The sequence below is a fragment of the Enoplosus armatus genome, chromosome 22, assembly GCF_043641665.1.
Source record: "Enoplosus armatus isolate fEnoArm2 chromosome 22, fEnoArm2.hap1, whole genome shotgun sequence".
In the NCBI taxonomy this organism is placed as follows: Eukaryota; Metazoa; Chordata; class Actinopteri; order Centrarchiformes; family Enoplosidae; genus Enoplosus; species Enoplosus armatus.
Window position 1 is genome coordinate 4,986,617 of NC_092201.1, and position 17,163 is coordinate 5,003,779.

Below are 17,163 nucleotides of genomic sequence, written 5' to 3' on the forward strand. Positions count from 1 at the left end.
GACACATCTAGGGCAGTTCTTTTTCACAGTCTGGGTTAGTACGTAAAGTTGGGGCACAGAAAGATTAAAATGAATCCAAAAGATTATCCTAAAAAAACTGTTTGAGGATTTTGATTGAATAAATTCCAAATTTTTGTGTAAAGTCTCTTCCTTTATTGTGTTGCCATTTCGTCCACAAGCCCCCGTATTGTAAGGGAAGCTAAATCAAACGCTGAAGGCGAAAGTCAGAAGGAAGCTTATGCTTCACAATTGCCCTTAAAATCAATTTGGATCATCAGAGGATGGAGGTTGTGTTTGAAGAGATAGGAAGGGAAGATGTGGAGGCAGCAGACTCTCAGACTGGTTTTTAAGAAGCAGAGTGCACTTGAGGACACCCTGATCTCCAGCATTTTATCCTTCCTTCCTATCACTTTGCTGAACTGGCAGAGAAACCCTGAAAAAAAGCCAAAATATTAACTTAGAAATATAGTAGCCTTTGTAATTATACCCAAAGTACAAGAGCGGTAGACACATGGCACCACATCTATGGAAGTTGCTGCAGCTTTGTCTGTTTACATCCTGTGCCAGTGGGGATGCATCAAGAACAAAGAATTAGTTCAACATTATTGGGAAAACCAGCTTTTTCACTCTCTTGTTGAGAGATAGATGAGAAGAACCAGCAGGCGGTTAGCTTAGCTTAGCATAAAGTAGTTCATAAGAAGTGGTGTCTGAACACGCTAAAGGTAAAAGTGTTTATATCTGTTCCACATGGCCCCCCGACTCAAAGACAGCATGAAAACCTACCGTCATAGAGAGGGTCCTTCCAATTTTCAATTTCAGCAGAAACATTTGGTGGGAGGGGGCTAGAGACACTGTTCAGTGATCCGAAAAAATAATTAGTTTGAAGCACACTGACACCTTCAGACGCAAAGAGCCAATGCAGCTCTTCCTTTTTGTCTCAGCAAATACATTGAGCCCAGAACAACCAGGTCTAAGGTTCTGATTCATTGACAACCTGTGTGACTAAAGATGTAACTATTTGTTCGTGACATTTGTTCATAGACTCGTTACTGCCCCAGTGGGTGGTCCAAATTTTCCCTTAACAAGGCAGCAAAAAGAGAAAAGCATCCACCGCAAAGGGAATCAAGACTTAACTTTAGGACATAACAACTGAGCTGTTGCTTATTTATGGTCGAGCTGTAGCTGAGTAGCGAGGCAGATCACAGGCTATTTGCTGTCACTGACTGGTCCTGAGGATGTGAGGGAACAAGCAAAGCAACCAGAGCGAGTCTGCTCCAGAGGAAAAGCCTTGATGGAGGAAGCTTTGAGAGCTGACTTTTACAGCGGTGCAGCTAATGAGACGAATGAATGAGGCGACAGACGAGAGGAAAGGATCGCATTCACAGTAAATAACCTGGAAAGAGAAAACACAGACGAGAGGAATAACTTATGGACACCAAACTATGACAAACTAATTACCAGCTGTTTGCATTTGTGATGAGGATAGGCCTACATGCGCCCCCCGTATGTGCACATGTCTTGTGTAGGCGTTTCTTTGCTCTTTTTCACAAATCTGAATGTTACATGTTTGTGCTTTGATGAGGGCTTAAGCTTTGAAATGCAAAGATGTAGAGTTTAATTGTATAATCCAGACTTTGTGAGCTGGGGATATTACAGGAGAACCGGCGACAGATCTGATCTAACAAGGCACTTTGCTCCGCGGTAGACAGCTTTGAGAGGATTGAGGAGGAGAAAGAAGTGTGAGATTTTAACAAGGGAGAGATTTGGATTTGGTTGGCTTTGTGACTGCTTTACAGCCACAAAGACGTGCGCACAATGAAGAGAGAAAAGCAGGTTCAAGCTGAGCTCCCTCCCTCCCTCCCTCCAGATGTTGTTTTGGAATCGCACACAGAAAGTCAAAGCTTGAACATTGTCAGTGGCTGAAAAGACGAAGCCCAAATCCAGTCACAAGCTGAGAGATGAAATGTGTTTGAAAGACGGTTTTCTTGTTCCCAGCTGTTTACTGCACCGCACATTCACTCACCTCTTGTTGTTGTTTATGTTTTATGACAGTTAAAGTTAACATTCATACGTTGCCACAAATCCACCATGTTTGATGCATTTTTAATGCAACCTTTATCAGTAGTGCTGGCAAGGTCACATGGTGAAATTGGACTTTGAGTAATGGCATGTAATGGATATTTGTGGCTTTTATCATTCATTCTGCTGTGACAAGGACGCCCGATTTCCTCCTCATCCTCAATCCCTGTTTCTGACTACAAGTTAAAGGTTATCATGAGTATCACCGACATACCAAGGCCACCGAAAATCTGTAAAAGATCATGACAACACACCTAAAACGCGATTAGGTTAAATGTTAAAGCTGCTACTGTAGTTACTTGCTAACAGCCAAGCTAACTCATTGGTGAAACTGACCTAACAATGGCTTATTTTACATACATGTTATGTTAGCACAATGGAAGAATGGGGGGGGGGGGGGGGGGGGGCACATTATATTGATTATATTAATTGAGCTTAAATTAGCTATCTATATTGTGTTACAAATTTGCAACGATTAGCTAACATGTGAAATGTTCAAACTGCATATATTACCGTTTTAATTAACTGATTCTACTGCGTAGGTGTAAATGTGGCGTTCTGTTGTGACTTGTGGAGCTTATTTAGCCAAGATGGAGATATCGTAGCTGTTCCCGATATTGATACAGAAATTCTCAATATATCTCCCACAGTTAGGGGGCTGTCGTGAATAGTTTTTTCCCACTTGACTGCTCATAACACCCTTTTTGAGGATCTAAATATTTTGAGCCACAAATCAGTCGCTGTGGTCGTGCATCCCCACCACCGCAGGTCTGAGTGAAGCCACTCTCCAAGTACTTTCAGTTTTTTCTTTTTACTTTTTCGTCTGGCAGTTTTTTATGTCAGCATGTTGGGATTTCACTTTCCCACCGGTTAGAAATTGTTCCACATCTCGTCCTACTTGTGTTTGTATCAAGTGGTCTTCACGCCATTGTGCTACTATTTTATGCACTCAACAACGCAAACAATATTGTTGTGTAATTTTCTTCCTCTTCCTCTCCTTAGTCATGCCTGCTTTCATGTACCTGTCGGATAAAGCCGCCCCTCTACCTATTTCCACTAAAGTACTGCATCATCAGCAGAGTGCTACAGTCTGATCCTGCTATTAGCCATCTGGGGTCCGGGCTGCAGAAGCTTTGATGTGTTGCACAGCTCTCTATTTCAGGGCCAACAACAAACACCTCAACCCACCTCCCCAAACTCACCTCCCACCTCAGTCCACGTCCTCACACTCAAATGATAATACACACACACACACACAGCCCCCCCAGACCTGGAGATGACCTCATTTGCAGGGTTCAGCCCCAGTCTTCTGCTCTCCATCTTTCATTCGTCCACATGATGTCTCACAGGGCAGCAGCTTTGTTCTGTGAACCAGGTGCAGGGACGTTTTTGTCTGCTGAGGCTGAGGGAGCTGTCTCAAGAGGCACAGGTGTCAGAGAGAGAATGACGCAGAGTCTCAAGACACGTGTTTTAAAGTTGACTGAAATAAAGTTCGGCTTTTATTTTTCACCGATTTCATGTGTGCAGAGCTACGGAGCCTGGGGAGGGACATGGTCTTCAACTCGTACGGATGCATCTTCGCCTCACTTTGAATATTTGCACTTGATCCATAATATGCAGTTATGCCGCCCACAACATTTGCTTCTTGTTCAGTCTGACCACACCAGTAAAAAAGAAAGTACACACCCCTCTAGTCAGCTATACACTGCATGACTAACCTGTCTGAGTATGTGTGATAAATACATTTAAAGTTAAAAACTCACTTTTTGCCTGAGACCGGTCGTTGTTGCTGGTGGAACACATTTTGCTAACTGTATAAAACCACCAGATTTCCAAGTGACCTGGGTGTATATTGACCAATAATACATCCCTACATGTCCCTTTGAAGATATGGAGGAACAGTGTGAATAAAGCATTAAAACTGAGGCAAGGCATTTTCAAATAAAAACTTTCAAACTCTCTGGCTGAAGGTTTTTGTCAATCTGAAGTCATTTTAGTCGGTCGTCTGTCCTGAAACTGAATCAGGATAAAGGGAACATTGGTCTTGAATCTGCAGTAAGGTTCAGTATATTTCTGATTATTATACCCAAGTGAAAAGGTACAGATAATACAAAAGAAATAGAACTACACAAGTGTTATGTGATATCAGATGCTCCATCTTTTCATGTAACAATCAAACAAACCCTTAAATATCCCACAAAGCTGGAAAAACAGGGAGAAAAGTCTAAACCATCCCTCTTCTTCTTTGGCCAACTTCTTGGAATTTCCTGGAATATAATTACACAAACATCCTGCTGGGAAAAAAAACCAAAACATATAAGCATTCATAAGCACCAACGCTTTTTTCCCATTACCTTGTTGTATGTGGACAAGTCTTGGTCCAATTTGTTCCGGTGCCTCCGGCTCGCGTCGTGACAACTCCCTCTCTGGGGTGTGTTAATACGGAGGCGCTGATGATGGAGCCCAGCAAACACATCCTCATTACTCATGACCAGCCTAACATGCTAACTGGAAATCGTGAGTCCAATTCGAGCATCGGTCATGATCACAGTGACAGATGTTATCGCTCTGCCCATGTGTTTTGGCTCTCACCACGACTCCATAAGCACTTTTCATTAACATGCAGAAGCCCGCCGACGTACACTCAAGCATGAGCGGTGCAGTGATTACACAGGAAATGAAGTATACATATCCATCATTATTCTAATTATTAGGCAGCGGTTACTGGCAGCTGGGTGACATGGGGAGTAGAGCGACTTCCCTTTACATTCAGACCAACTTAGTGGGTATATAACCCGCTGAAGTCCTCACCGGGTCTGGCTGACCTTGTTATCAAAGAAACATCACATTAATATTGTTTAGTTTTCACTGCAGTTGCTGGTTTGTCTCCAAGCAGTCTTGCTATACCTTCACTAGAGAACAGAATCCCCTAAAAGTAAGATTTTCATATTAACATTAATTGGCTTTAAGTAACTTTAAGAGGTAAACGAAACAGTAACGTTTCTACTTAGCTTTATCTTAAAATAGCGAGTTTAACCACATGATTTAAGGTATAAGTAACTGACCTGTCCCCTAAGGTTGCAAATCAAGATAAAACTGAGACATTACATGTAGATTAGAGGTGTTTATATATTCTTTTTTAATGTGTGACTACATTTTATCCACAAACCTAGCTTTTCACTAGAGATAATAGCTGTGCAGAGCATTTTAGAGGCAGGGATGGGGGGCCCTCTCTGCACTGGTTTTTCTGTTTTTCACTTATGCATCATGTAAGCAGCTGAAATATTAGGTATAGGTATTAAAACAGACATGGCCTTGAGATTAGGTTAAAAAAAAACACCATTTCAGTTTTTATGGTGTTTTACTGGTTCACTTTTCCGACAAAATCAGCAAGTAACGAAATTGCCACAAAGTAATTGGCTGCATGGACAATCTGTGGAGGGTCTGGGTCCCAGAGCAATTGCCAGCTTTGAGATTATTTTGTCAACAGCTGCTTCCAAGGTCAGTAATGAACTGTCAAGCTCAACTTTTCAGCCAACATGGGCTGGAAGCCTTAAAAGTGCTCACGATGACTGAAAGTTTGAACACGGGTTGGAAAGCTGACTTAAGACAGGTTCTACGTGTTTCTCTTAAGAGTGTTGAGTATTAAATCATCGTGCTGTACTTGATATAATTATAATTTTAAGCTGTTTAGACAGTTATTTATTTTCATCAGGTCATTATAAATTAATTGGTTGAAAAGTACAAGCAGGAGGACAAAGGAGGAAATTAGCGACGCGAACTTCACCGAGACATTCTGTTAATTTCACAACAGTTTTAAAGCTTTATTTACTCTGATGACTAATTACGATACTGTATGGTAATAAATAGTGGATGCCTCAGTAATGAGACAGGTGGTCTGCTTAGACTACAATGCTGCTGTAGCTGACTCCTCTCCAGTGTGGAGTGTATATCAGGCAGACAAGCAGCTACTTTTTGGGGTTTGGAGACATCCGGCACCCACCAGGGCCAACCAAGATAATGCAAGCTGTCCAAGACACGCCAAATCCATTTAAAGACTCAACGCTGAGCTGTGACTGTCTATTCAGATGGGCCTTGATGAAATTGTTTGCAGAGCTGTGATGGACAGTTGAGGTAATTATTCTGCTTGAGGTATGATGATTAGGTATTGTGGCTGAACACTCAGTATTTTGTTGAGTTGTTTTGATGCGTGATGCCGATGCACCTCCTGCCAGGTATAGAGATGTGCGAGACAGCCTAGTCTCACACCAGCCTCGCTTGTTATGACGGCTGACATGCTGCCATTAACTATAGTCAATCAACAGATCTTGGCTTTAAACTTTCAAAGAGTTCATTTCCACCTTTTCTCAGGTTTCTCTCTCGGTCCAGCTGTCTGAAAGCAAATTATCCTCATGATACACCTTTCTCTTGCACTCTGTACCTGCTTCTTCTCACATTTTCTGCTCTTACTTACTCCAAAAAAAATCATTCCCAACTTCCCTCTGTGTTGTTTCATTTTTACCTCTTTTCAACCTTTTGGATCAAGCAAGAACAAAGTCTCATTTACAGTGAAAGCCTGGCGAAGGCAAAAAGCTTTTCAACACAGCTTTGGTTGGGGATTAAAAATAATTACATAATTTCTAACTCCTAACCTCTTAAAGGCTTTGACTTGGTTTTACACAGACTTTGAACACAGTAGATGTGAACTGCAATACAGTAACAATGTACATACCACTCAGTTCATAGCTGGAGGCTGTCCTCCAGGAAGCTGGTGTGTTTTACATCAAGTACATGCAGTCTCCTGCTGTGGCCTCCAGGCTTCAGTTCCTGCAATCTGTCAGAAGAAATATTCAGTATATTATAACATGGCTTTAACTTTGAGCTATTACTCAAAACACTTCCCATGAGTCACAATCCCTCGGCTGGAAAGAAGTGCAAAACCTCAGCACTACACATCTCAGCATTTTCTATATTTGCACAATCAGGTCAGGTGTTTACCTATTGTCCCGACTCACAGCTTTGTAAGATAAAACTGCAGCTGCAGACTTTTTGTGTGATAGCAATTTGACTATTAAGCAAGCCTCGTGCAAGTTCAGATGTACAGTGGCCTCCTATCAATTTGCATATTTGAGGCATTCCAGTAATTTACAGCATAGAAGCAATTAAACTAAAGGATGTCTCGAGGGTCCCCACCTGGTTTGAACCCAAACAACCCTTTGATCTCTGTTAAGTGGCTGCATTCATATTGTCAGACCTTATCTGAATAGATTTCAATTATTTCTGAATTCATGCAGCATCACCAAAAGAGTTGGGGAGCAGCAGGATCACTGCAGGATCTTGGATAAGTTGGGTCGATGTGCATCTCTCAGGATGTGTGTCGTAACACTGCCCCCTCATGGCCATAACTGAAAGAAAAAATCTTCTTTGTTTTTACAGAGCATCTGTGTGCGACTGTGTGTTCGTAACCCCACACATTCAGGGGTCAGTTCCATCAGTCTTACAGTTGCTGCACCTGCAGGCAAACACATAAGATGCGAGCTGCAGAAAATGCCATTTTTTTAATCTTTTGTTTGGGCCTTCAGAACGCCGCCTGCCTTCGCCTTGTGTGTCAGTCATGTGAATCACATGCAGACACTGAGGTGCGTTCTTCCTGCTTCCTCATCCATTTAAATGCGCTTTATGTTCTGCAGGCTTAAAAAAAAAAGCAGAGAAGGATATCATACCTTGGTTTGCCCATCTGCTGCAAGCAAATAATCAAACATATGGCAGCAGTAGAGCAAAATTAATGCAGGGTTGTGTAGATTAATCAAACCATTGAATGCCACAAGATTATGTTTTCTGTCTCCTAATCAAGCAGGCAGAGACGTTTTTTGTTTTGTCGCCTCTGCTCCTCACTTTATTTACTAGCAGCATTAAAATGGAGTTGTTGCCAAGTTGATGACAACTTTTTTTATACGCAGAGACATCAAATCACTCTAAAAGTATCCAGATAAATGGCTCCCACGTGTCCACTCAATATTTTTACGGTCACTGAAGTGAAATGGGAACCACTCGTATCGTGCTGCCGTTTATGAATGCATGTTGCGACTTGAACTGTTGATGCTGATGCTTTTGTCAACTGGGAATATTTAGCTTAAAAAGCAGACGATAACTGTCAGATACCAGACTTCATTGTTTATTCCAACAGCACAGCGTCGATAAGGAATAGTGGGCTCTTATCAGCATTACATTAGAATAAACATTTAAGTTGCAGCCTCTATTTGAATAATTAATTGTTGCTCTCTTTTTTTAACTTCTTTTACACAAGACCATTACTGGAATATTATCTGTATTTTATTATAGCAGATGCAGCCTTAGAGGCTGAGCCAAGAAAGCAAACCATCTGAAATCCGGAGCACCTACACAGTCTATTATATGCTTTGACACCAGAACGGCGACTGTGTGTGTTTATTGCACATATTCTGTGACAACAAAGAGCAGAGGAGGCTGTGGTGGAAAGAATAAAAAGACGTGGAAAGAGTCTTGACAGCCTTGAGTCAAGATGCTCTGAGTGGTCCTCACGTCGTCTCTGTTGATGTTGTCTGTCGACATGTAGCTGTTTGTCTCCTTCTGTCTCTGTCGTCGTCTGGTTGCTGCACGCTACCTGCAAACAAACAGGCCTTTTAAGTCAGAATTTTGTTCTTTGCAATGCAGAACTTTGCTTAAATAAACCCCTAATGTGAGACAAAATACATTAAAAGAAAGGTTTGTGTAGGAGGTAGAAAGATGATTTCCACCTTCAGCAGAATACATTCAATTACATTTATTAACCAATCTGATTGTTTCATGGAAACACTTTACTCATCCAGCTGAGCAAGTTCATGGCTGAGATCTGGGAATACGGTGGCCAGATGCATGAGCGGTCGGATGATCGCACGACTTTTAACAAGACTATGAGTCAACAGCCATGCTAGCAGCTCTGTGAGGCTGTACTTAGACACAGCTGTTCTTTGAACTAACTGCTAATGTCAGCATGCTAACATTTTCACATTAACAATTATAATGGTAATGTTTAGCAGGTATATTGCACCATGTTCTCCATCTCTTTTTAGTGTGTTAGCATGCTAATATTTGTACAGTTGAGGCTGATGGGAATGTCATTAGTTTTGTAGGTATTTGGTCAGCAGGTGGAGGATCACCAAAGTTATTACAATTCATCCTAAGGGAGACATGAATGTACACAACTGGCACTCCATCCAATAGTTTCTTGTTCTGTCAGACTTCATTGTAGCAAAGTTTCCTGTTAGAAATAGTAGAAATAACGCAGGTTTATCCACTAAGCTGATAAGGATGCTTGATCAAGCTGGAGCACTTTTTCGAAAGAGAGACCACCCATCTCTTGTACTGGCACTGGTTTGGTCCTGGCTCACGGGACGCCATTATGCCAAGTCAATCAATCGGCAAGTCAGTCAACCACTCATCCAGTCAGTCAGTCAGTCGCTTAGTGATCCAGTCAGTCGGACAGTCACTCAGTAACTGAACCAGTCAGCCGGTAGCTGAGAGAAAAGTCCAGCCAAGAGGGCAGGCGCTGCCCAAATCCTGATGATTTCCAGATGAGAGCCCAGACAGCCTGGCCTGAGCGGAGAACACACACACATGAAGAAAAAAAAAGAGGGGGAGAGAGAGGATGGAGGGAGGGAGGGAGGGAGGGAGGGAGGAGGCAGACGAGAAATGAATACAGTCAATAAAGGAATGATCCTGCGCGTGAAACTGGTGCATGTGAAATGCCAAAGATCCACAGTCGGAGCATTTTAATCCACCGTTGTGATGTTCACTTGTGTGTGAGTGTGTGTTGAGTTGTGTGAGGATGATCAACATGACGCAGTGGTGGGCTCTACTCATCGTTGTTTACCTCTCCATCTACCTGGCAGCCACTCAGCACCACAGGAAAGGTAGGTGGACTTGGAGAGGCTGCACAGACTCACCTGCTCCATGAACACATGAGTTCTCTTCTATCTGTGTGTCTACATCATGTAAAAAGCTGATTTGGATGATTTCTTACACACAGATTGCATTGATTTGCATCCTCATTTAAAAGCCTTTTAGAAAATGGAAACAAACATTCATGATGCTTCAATCTTTTGGTTTTGCTTCTGTATGTGCGTGTGTGTGTGTGTGTGTGTGTGTGTGTGTATGTGTCTGCGAAAGAATGTGTTTATGTTCCGGAGATATCAAGAATATTGTGACATGCAGGACATCAACGGATCATTTTCCAATGAAAAGTGACTGGCTTGTTGTTACTGGATCCACTCACTGAGGAAATTCCTTTCTCAAGACTCACATAACTCCAAATCTTTGGATAAGTCACATGATGCTAAAACCGGCTACAGGACAGAAAAATACTGAGACTAATGACGGTTCTATTGTTTTGATTTTTAAGAACTCATTCAAATACGTATGTCTCAGAGTTTGACGACAACTTCTGAGCTTCCTCACCTCTGCCAGAATCTCATTCTGGAGGGGGAAGTTGTTGAATTGTTGTATTTATTCATGTATAAGAAGTTTTGGTTGTTTTTTTGCCACTAAAGACAACACTGACATATTATATATCACCTTATAAAGCAAACATGCTTGCAAACATTAGCATTAGCACCTGATGAATGTAGATCCAATATTCAATCTATTCTTGTCTGGCCTCTACTTACTGCTGAGGGAAACATCAGTCTCTTTGGCTGCTAAATGCTCCACTATATTCAGCAGCTAGTTGCTAACTTTGTCTGCCTGCCATTTGGTGCTGGGCAGGTAGTGCACGGAGGATTTATCAGTGGATTTTTAACTGAAATCTGTAGGCTGAAAATGAAAGTGATGAAAGTTGCGGGCAGTAAAACCAAAACAGTGAGCTGAATGACAACACAACAAAGACTCTTGATAACTCTTAACTCTTTGATAAATAGAAACAACTTTTCCCAAATTAACCCTAACAGGAGGGATGCCACTACTGTATATATATATAGAACACTCATTTTAATCTTTTTGGTCAAGATCACCTGTAAAAACCTTACAGTGTGAAAAGCAAAAAACTTGTGTAAAGCACAATGACCCCCCCTGGGTCATTACGAAGCATTTGGTAGGTAGAAATTGGACTTTTGTGACCATCCTCCAGTATCTCCAGTCATCCCCAGTGTCTTCCCTTTCAATACTAAGGAACTGCAGCTTAGCCTCTCATAGATCTGTCTCACAGTACGGGAGTTTCGATGGTACATTTTGTATCTGTGTTGCTGGAAAAGTGCAGTTTGTTTGGACTTTAACATCATTGCGAGGTGACTTGAAATGCTAAGCAGTAGATGGGCCATTGCGGCAAAGATTCTGCTCTCTCCCGTGTCCTATTCACCCCCTTTTTACCGTAAGCCGGAGGGATCCAGACGTCCATTCTGCTATTGCTTTTGTTTGTTTTTCCCTCTCATCAAGACTTCCCTCCAGCCAGGAATACCATTTAGCCCGGCTAATTAATGGATCTTTGTTGTTCCCTCATCTCTTTGCAAGCAGTTAGCGGCAGATTACTAGTTCCCTGCCTGTGCATAATGACATTGGGGGAGGCCTGCCCATCCAAACACTGATTGTGTGGAGTACTGGATGAGGAAGGAGGGGGGGGGGCATGAGGGATGAAGCAGGAAAAGCTGAGATGTCGTAAGGAGGAACATCTACATTAGATATTCAAGCTGAGAGAGAAAAATGAGAAAAAGACAAATCCGCTGAAAAATGTGAATCACCTTGTGTTTGTTTGTTCTGCATCATCATGTTAAAATAACTGTAAATACTAACAAATCTCTTTTACTCTACTATTGGGAATATAGTGCAGGGACATCAATGTATATTCTCTCTGCACTGTGCAGCTTACTCCCACTGGCACTTTGTTCTCCAGATTACACACCATTTCATTTAGAGTTACTGAAGCAGGAAAAAAAAAAAACCTTTCCAAGCTAGTTAGCTTGGTCACTAATGGGACAATAAGTTCACATAGTTTATTCAAAGATGTATTTGTACCGTCAACTCCTGTCTCATTACAGTTTGCAGTCCATTCTTCTGTGGAGCAGTTTACTCTCCAGCAAAGGGAGGTTGAATAAAAGAAGATAATGCAGCACAGTTAATAAGCTACAAGAGCTTCCTCCATGTTGGACATTTTGGACTCTTCACTCCCTCAAAGATCAGGACTGTTAAAATGGTTTGCAATTGGTCAATGGCACAAGTTCACCTTTCAAAGTTCACCTCCGTGTGTGGATCCACTAATAGCAGTGATTCCATTGGAATGAACTGAAATTCAGCCATTTATATTGCTGGTGCCAGTTTATTGCTTAATTCTACTCTCATTCCAGAGCTTTCTATTCCCCCTCTGCCCTGCAGTGGCCCTCAGCTTTTCCCACTTCTTGTGATCACCTGTCCTCCACACCCAGCTGTGCACCTGCTCCCTGTCCCCCCATCAGCTCCTCAGTATATATACGTAATCCTCTCCCTCAGTTCCCTGCTGGTTTGTCTGTTGTGAAACCCAGCCTTAGTGTGTCAATCTTCCTCTCCCTGGCTGCCTCTCTGGTTATTTTCCTGCTCCTGCCTTTTTGGACTTCTCGCCTCCTCTGCTTCTCTGTCCCGACTGGCTGTTGCCAAGCCCTGTTTTTGATCAGTACTTTTAGCATTTGAGTCCTCTACCTGTTGTACTTTGCCGTTTCAAATGTGCCACGTTAGACTGATTGTCTTTTCCATGCAGGGATTTTTTTTTTGTTTGTAGCTTTATAAATGCTAGAAGACACATGGCCTGTTTCTGTGTCTACAGCAGTGCTGCTCCAACCATGTGCGCATCCGGCAATAACATTTTTATACCAAACTGCTGTTTCCGCTGCTGGAAACATAAAACACAGTTTCCTGCACGCCAAAGGACTATAGCCTTTCAACAAACAATGGTAGAGAGTAGAAGAGAACTTTTATGTAAATCACAGATTATTAATTTTAAATGTAAATCAGCGTTGGGTTGGCCTCCAAGCTGTCATTTCCCTGCAGCTCCCCCATCCTTTTAGTAACATATCCCTTGTTCTAATGAGCACACTTTTCCCCTGGGTGGTGTTTTGTTTACATTGACAATGCCCCACTGAAGCTGGAGTGTCTCTTCAGCGTCTAATATGACCGCATAGGCGTTCCTCCTCCGCTGCTGATCGCGCATTCGGGAGTCACTCACTCAATGAGGGTTGTAAATTTTCACCTACAAGTTGTGATGCACGTCAGTGTCGGATCTACTGTTGGTGTTTTGGGGGTTTAGAACAACTTCAATTACCCTTAAATTACTTTTGAGTGTTTTTAAGGCTGATTCTGTTCGAGTCAATCTTCTTTGTCATCGTGGAGAAGGTCTTGAAATAACTTCTTGCTAATTATTTATGGAGATCAAATTATATTTTAATGCTTAAAAGAAATTTTAGATGAGAATTAGATGAGAAGAACGATACTATTCTCATGTCTGTACGGTAAAAATGAAGCTGGATCCAGGAGACGTTAGCTTAGCTTAGCATAAAGACTGGAAATAGAGGGAAACAGCTAGCCTGGCTCTGTCCAAAAATAATAAAACCCACCAACCAGCACTTCTAAAGCTCACCAATTAACACATTACATCCCGTTTATTTACTCCGTACAAAACCTGAAGTGTAAAAATAACAAGTTGCAGTGCTTTCAGTCTTGTCGTAGGGTTGCCAGGCAACCAGCGGAGACTCGAGAAACAGTCTGACACATTCGGAGGGGATGTATAATATGGCAACAGTTTGAGAGGTGAAAAGTTTGAGATGATATGGATTACACAAATGTACCAAGTTTTATTATTCTAACTCTGGAACGTGGAGCTACAGATTTTCCTTACATCGTGAATGGTGGTTGTGAAAGCAAAGCTGGAGCTGATGCTGGCAGCCACCCAAGCAGGAAGCAGGTACATGGGGAGATCAGCCAGTGCATGTGGCTTTGGCTGGCCTCACACGAATGCTATGAAGCTAAATGTGTCTGGCCAACGAGGCTGATCATTACAGCAGAATTGGCGAGGCAGCGCACCGTGGAAACCGCTGTAGGGTAGTGGGGCAATTGGATCCGAATTCAGATGAAACCCAGTGTTTGCACTGTATACCCCATTAAGATCTGCATATGTGTGTGTGTGTGTGTGTGATCTGTCTGTCGGAGCCAAGCACTGAATGCTGACAGTATATGTGAAGCAGTGGAAAAAGAAAGACATCTGCTTAAAGAAGCTTAAAGGAAGGTTTAGATTACTTCATTTTTCTTCCCCTTTCAGTTCTCATCACTTCGCTCTCCTGAAGCACTGTCATCAAATTGGTCTTGGAGCCTCACACAATAGAGGGCGTTATAATATGAACACATTTAAAGAGTCTGGGCAGCAATACTAGTCATATTATAAGCAGTATGGAAGGGGGAAAATGTGGATGGGGTTACTCTGCATCTTCGTGTGACCCCTCTGCTTCTTTTCTCGTCCTTGTTGTTCCAGCCTTGTTTAGATTTGACCCTTTGACGCTACAGCTATTAGATAAATGTAGTAAATTAGAACAGAAGACTTTCTTTAGCAATGCTGAGGAATAAAAAAAGAAATAGCACTGTAGTAAAGTGCCAGTACCTCAAAATTGTACTTAAACTACTTGAGAAAATGTACTTAGTTACTTTCTACTCCCGGATAAGGAGTGTGTGACCATGTGGAATTGCCTCTGGTTATCACCTCCAGTAAAATATGGATTTCATGGGATTTTATCGTAGAGATGTGACAGCAGCAACTGTTTCCACCAGCTGAGAGCGAGGGGGTTTCATTCCAGCCCTATCTGGACACCTCAGATTGCGGGAGTCCCCGGTCTGCTACACATATATGAACTGAAATCTGACCAAATGAGGTCAGCAACACCGGCCCCTCTGTGAGCGCGGATATGTCACCTCTACGTGCACCGGCCACTGCCACTTGTAAATATAGGGGCATCTGTGGCTCGGGTCGAAGACCAATTACCCTCTGCACAGCTGGAGCCCGATTCTATCTCACCTGCATAATATTTGAGCAGTAATGTATCTGTGTTTACTCAACCTGTGGCCCACACACATGCATGCCACGTTGGATAATGCGGTGCCTAATTTCTTGAATACGAGGGAGAACCTCTAATCCAATTTCCTGCTCTTATGTGTTCTAGCTCTGTATCCGTCTGCATATAGGATAAAGCGTGAGACATATTCCCTGATCAACCCCACGTTCCAGCGTTCGGTGGAGGACGTCAACCTGCTTTTTGAGGTCAGTTTAGATCCTGTGGGTTTAGAGCTGCTGAGATAGTTTATGGCTCAGTGGTTCATTACTGGAAACCAAATCAAATATGTTCAGAATGTGCAAAAAGGTCTGTCCAAGTTGCACATTTGTGGTCCATCTTCCACTGCTGAGAGCTGAAACACTGTGTACCGCTGCTGCCCTGCTAAGCATGAGCAGAAATGTGAAGTGTGTTTTTCAGACAACGATGAAAGGAACATTTGTCAGTATCTTATATTGATATGGGTTTTTGGACAGTAGTGTAAGTAGATAGTTCCCAAGTTCTTTCGTTGATGGACCTGTGTCTCCCAGATTCTGCTAGCTGGAATGCAGATCCAAGGTGGGGAACACGGCATGCTGATCCCAGACGAGGAGCTGGCCTCCCTGAGGAGCGTGGAGAAGCTGGAGGTCATCTGTGAGGACGTCCTGCCCAAGAGGCTCTCCGACATTCGGCGTCTGACGGCAGAGCTCAACCAGCGCCGGCGACCTCTGAGCTGGCAGGACTTTGAGAGGACGGTGCTGACCCTGGTGTACACCACTCAGACCCTGGCTCAAGTCAGCAACCAGCACCAGAGAGAGGCGTGGACGGACGCTGTGGTACAGCTGTTCAGAGCCGTTCAAAAGGACCTCAGACCCTCTTGAGGAAGAAGATTTATTTTCTTTAAACGCTTGCGGTCACTCGTATAATACTTGTTATAGTAAGCCGCTTTTGAAAGCAGTATACAAGAAATCAGAAATCAACACTCACTAGTTCAAACAGCGGAGTTTTTAAACACATCTGCTGTGGAAAAAGCTAGTAAGCTGAGACTGTTTCCAAGCTCAAAAATTAACTTTCAAACTCGAGGAATCAATGCACTTAACAGGAAATCATGCAGCACACAAGCTGTCAATCAAACTTCAACCATGCAATTCCACTGCCGATTATAATTCACAGTGAAAGCAAAGTATTTTCCCAAAGATTTAATAATTTTTCTTTGTTTTCTTCTATCGTCTCAAAACTGTCTCACCACTCTCTGCAATCTCTTTAAGTGTTTTGCAGCATCTCGTCCATTCCCTTCATGCAGTGCTTTGTGGGACAGTAGTGTTCACCACAGCACACTCAAAAATCAAGTGTTTTTAGCGTCCGTCACCATATTCACACATGCAGTCTTGAGGCAAGTGTGTCCTCCGCGTCTGACGTGGACACAACACACAGTACACTTCCCATAATATCTACTTCACCAACCCGATCCAGTTGTTGGTGGCAATGCGCCTAAAAACGTGTTTTAGGATGCAGAAGTTGCAGTTTATGGCGTGCTAGATTCAGCCTGAATATTATTATTTACATAGATATATATGTTCTGGAGGAGATTAGAATACTGTGTATCTGACATTGTAAAAATAAACATGAAACATCCTGTCAGTGATTGTGTGAAGATGTAATCAGAGAGAAACCATTCAAGATGGTATCACAACATGTCTCTTTTATTTAAAGTATGTGCTTGTAGAGAACTTTTGTTAGTCAGTTTTACACAGAAGAAGACAGGAAACAGTCGGAGAGAGACGGGTATAACTCTCAGCAAAAGGTCCCCAGCTGGAATCAAATTGGGGACGTTGGGCTTTAACCACCAGGACCCCCTGATTTAATATTGCTTTATGAATTGTAGTACTTCCCTCGGCTCATAAATGTGCAGTTGTTTTTCGCTCTCATCTGATTGTAGCTGTAATGCATTATGCTTGATCCTACTCATTTGGTCATTATGGAACAATTAAATAAAAGCAGCAAAGAATCTGTGCTTCATGTATTCGCGTGA

The 17,163-nt window shown here is 42.5% G+C and overlaps 1 protein-coding gene across 1 annotated transcript; it reads left to right on the forward strand.

Annotated features, from left to right (window-relative positions):
* The first annotated feature begins 9,934 nt into the window (after positions 1 to 9,934).
* On the forward strand, positions 9,935 to 16,012 carry LOC139305358 (protein FAM180A). The gene is made up of 3 exons (XM_070929332.1): positions 9,935 to 10,010; positions 15,264 to 15,361; positions 15,683 to 16,012. Exons 1-3 carry the CDS (start codon positions 9,935 to 9,937, stop codon positions 16,010 to 16,012), a joined length of 504 nt encoding a protein of 167 aa, XP_070785433.1.
* Positions 16,013 to 17,163: the final 1,151 nt, after the last annotated feature.

Excerpts from the sequence above, each read along its gene's own strand:
- LOC139305358 (XM_070929332.1), top strand. The coding sequence starts at position 9,935 with ATGACGCAGTGGTGGGCTCTACTCATCGTTGTTTACCTCTCCATCTAC. Across the intron at positions 10,011-15,263 it reads CACTCAGCACCACAGGAAAG|CTCTGTATCCGTCTGCATAT; the intron begins GTAGGTGGACTT and ends TATGTGTTCTAG. Across the intron at positions 15,362-15,682 it reads ACGTCAACCTGCTTTTTGAG|ATTCTGCTAGCTGGAATGCA; the intron begins GTCAGTTTAGAT and ends TGTGTCTCCCAG.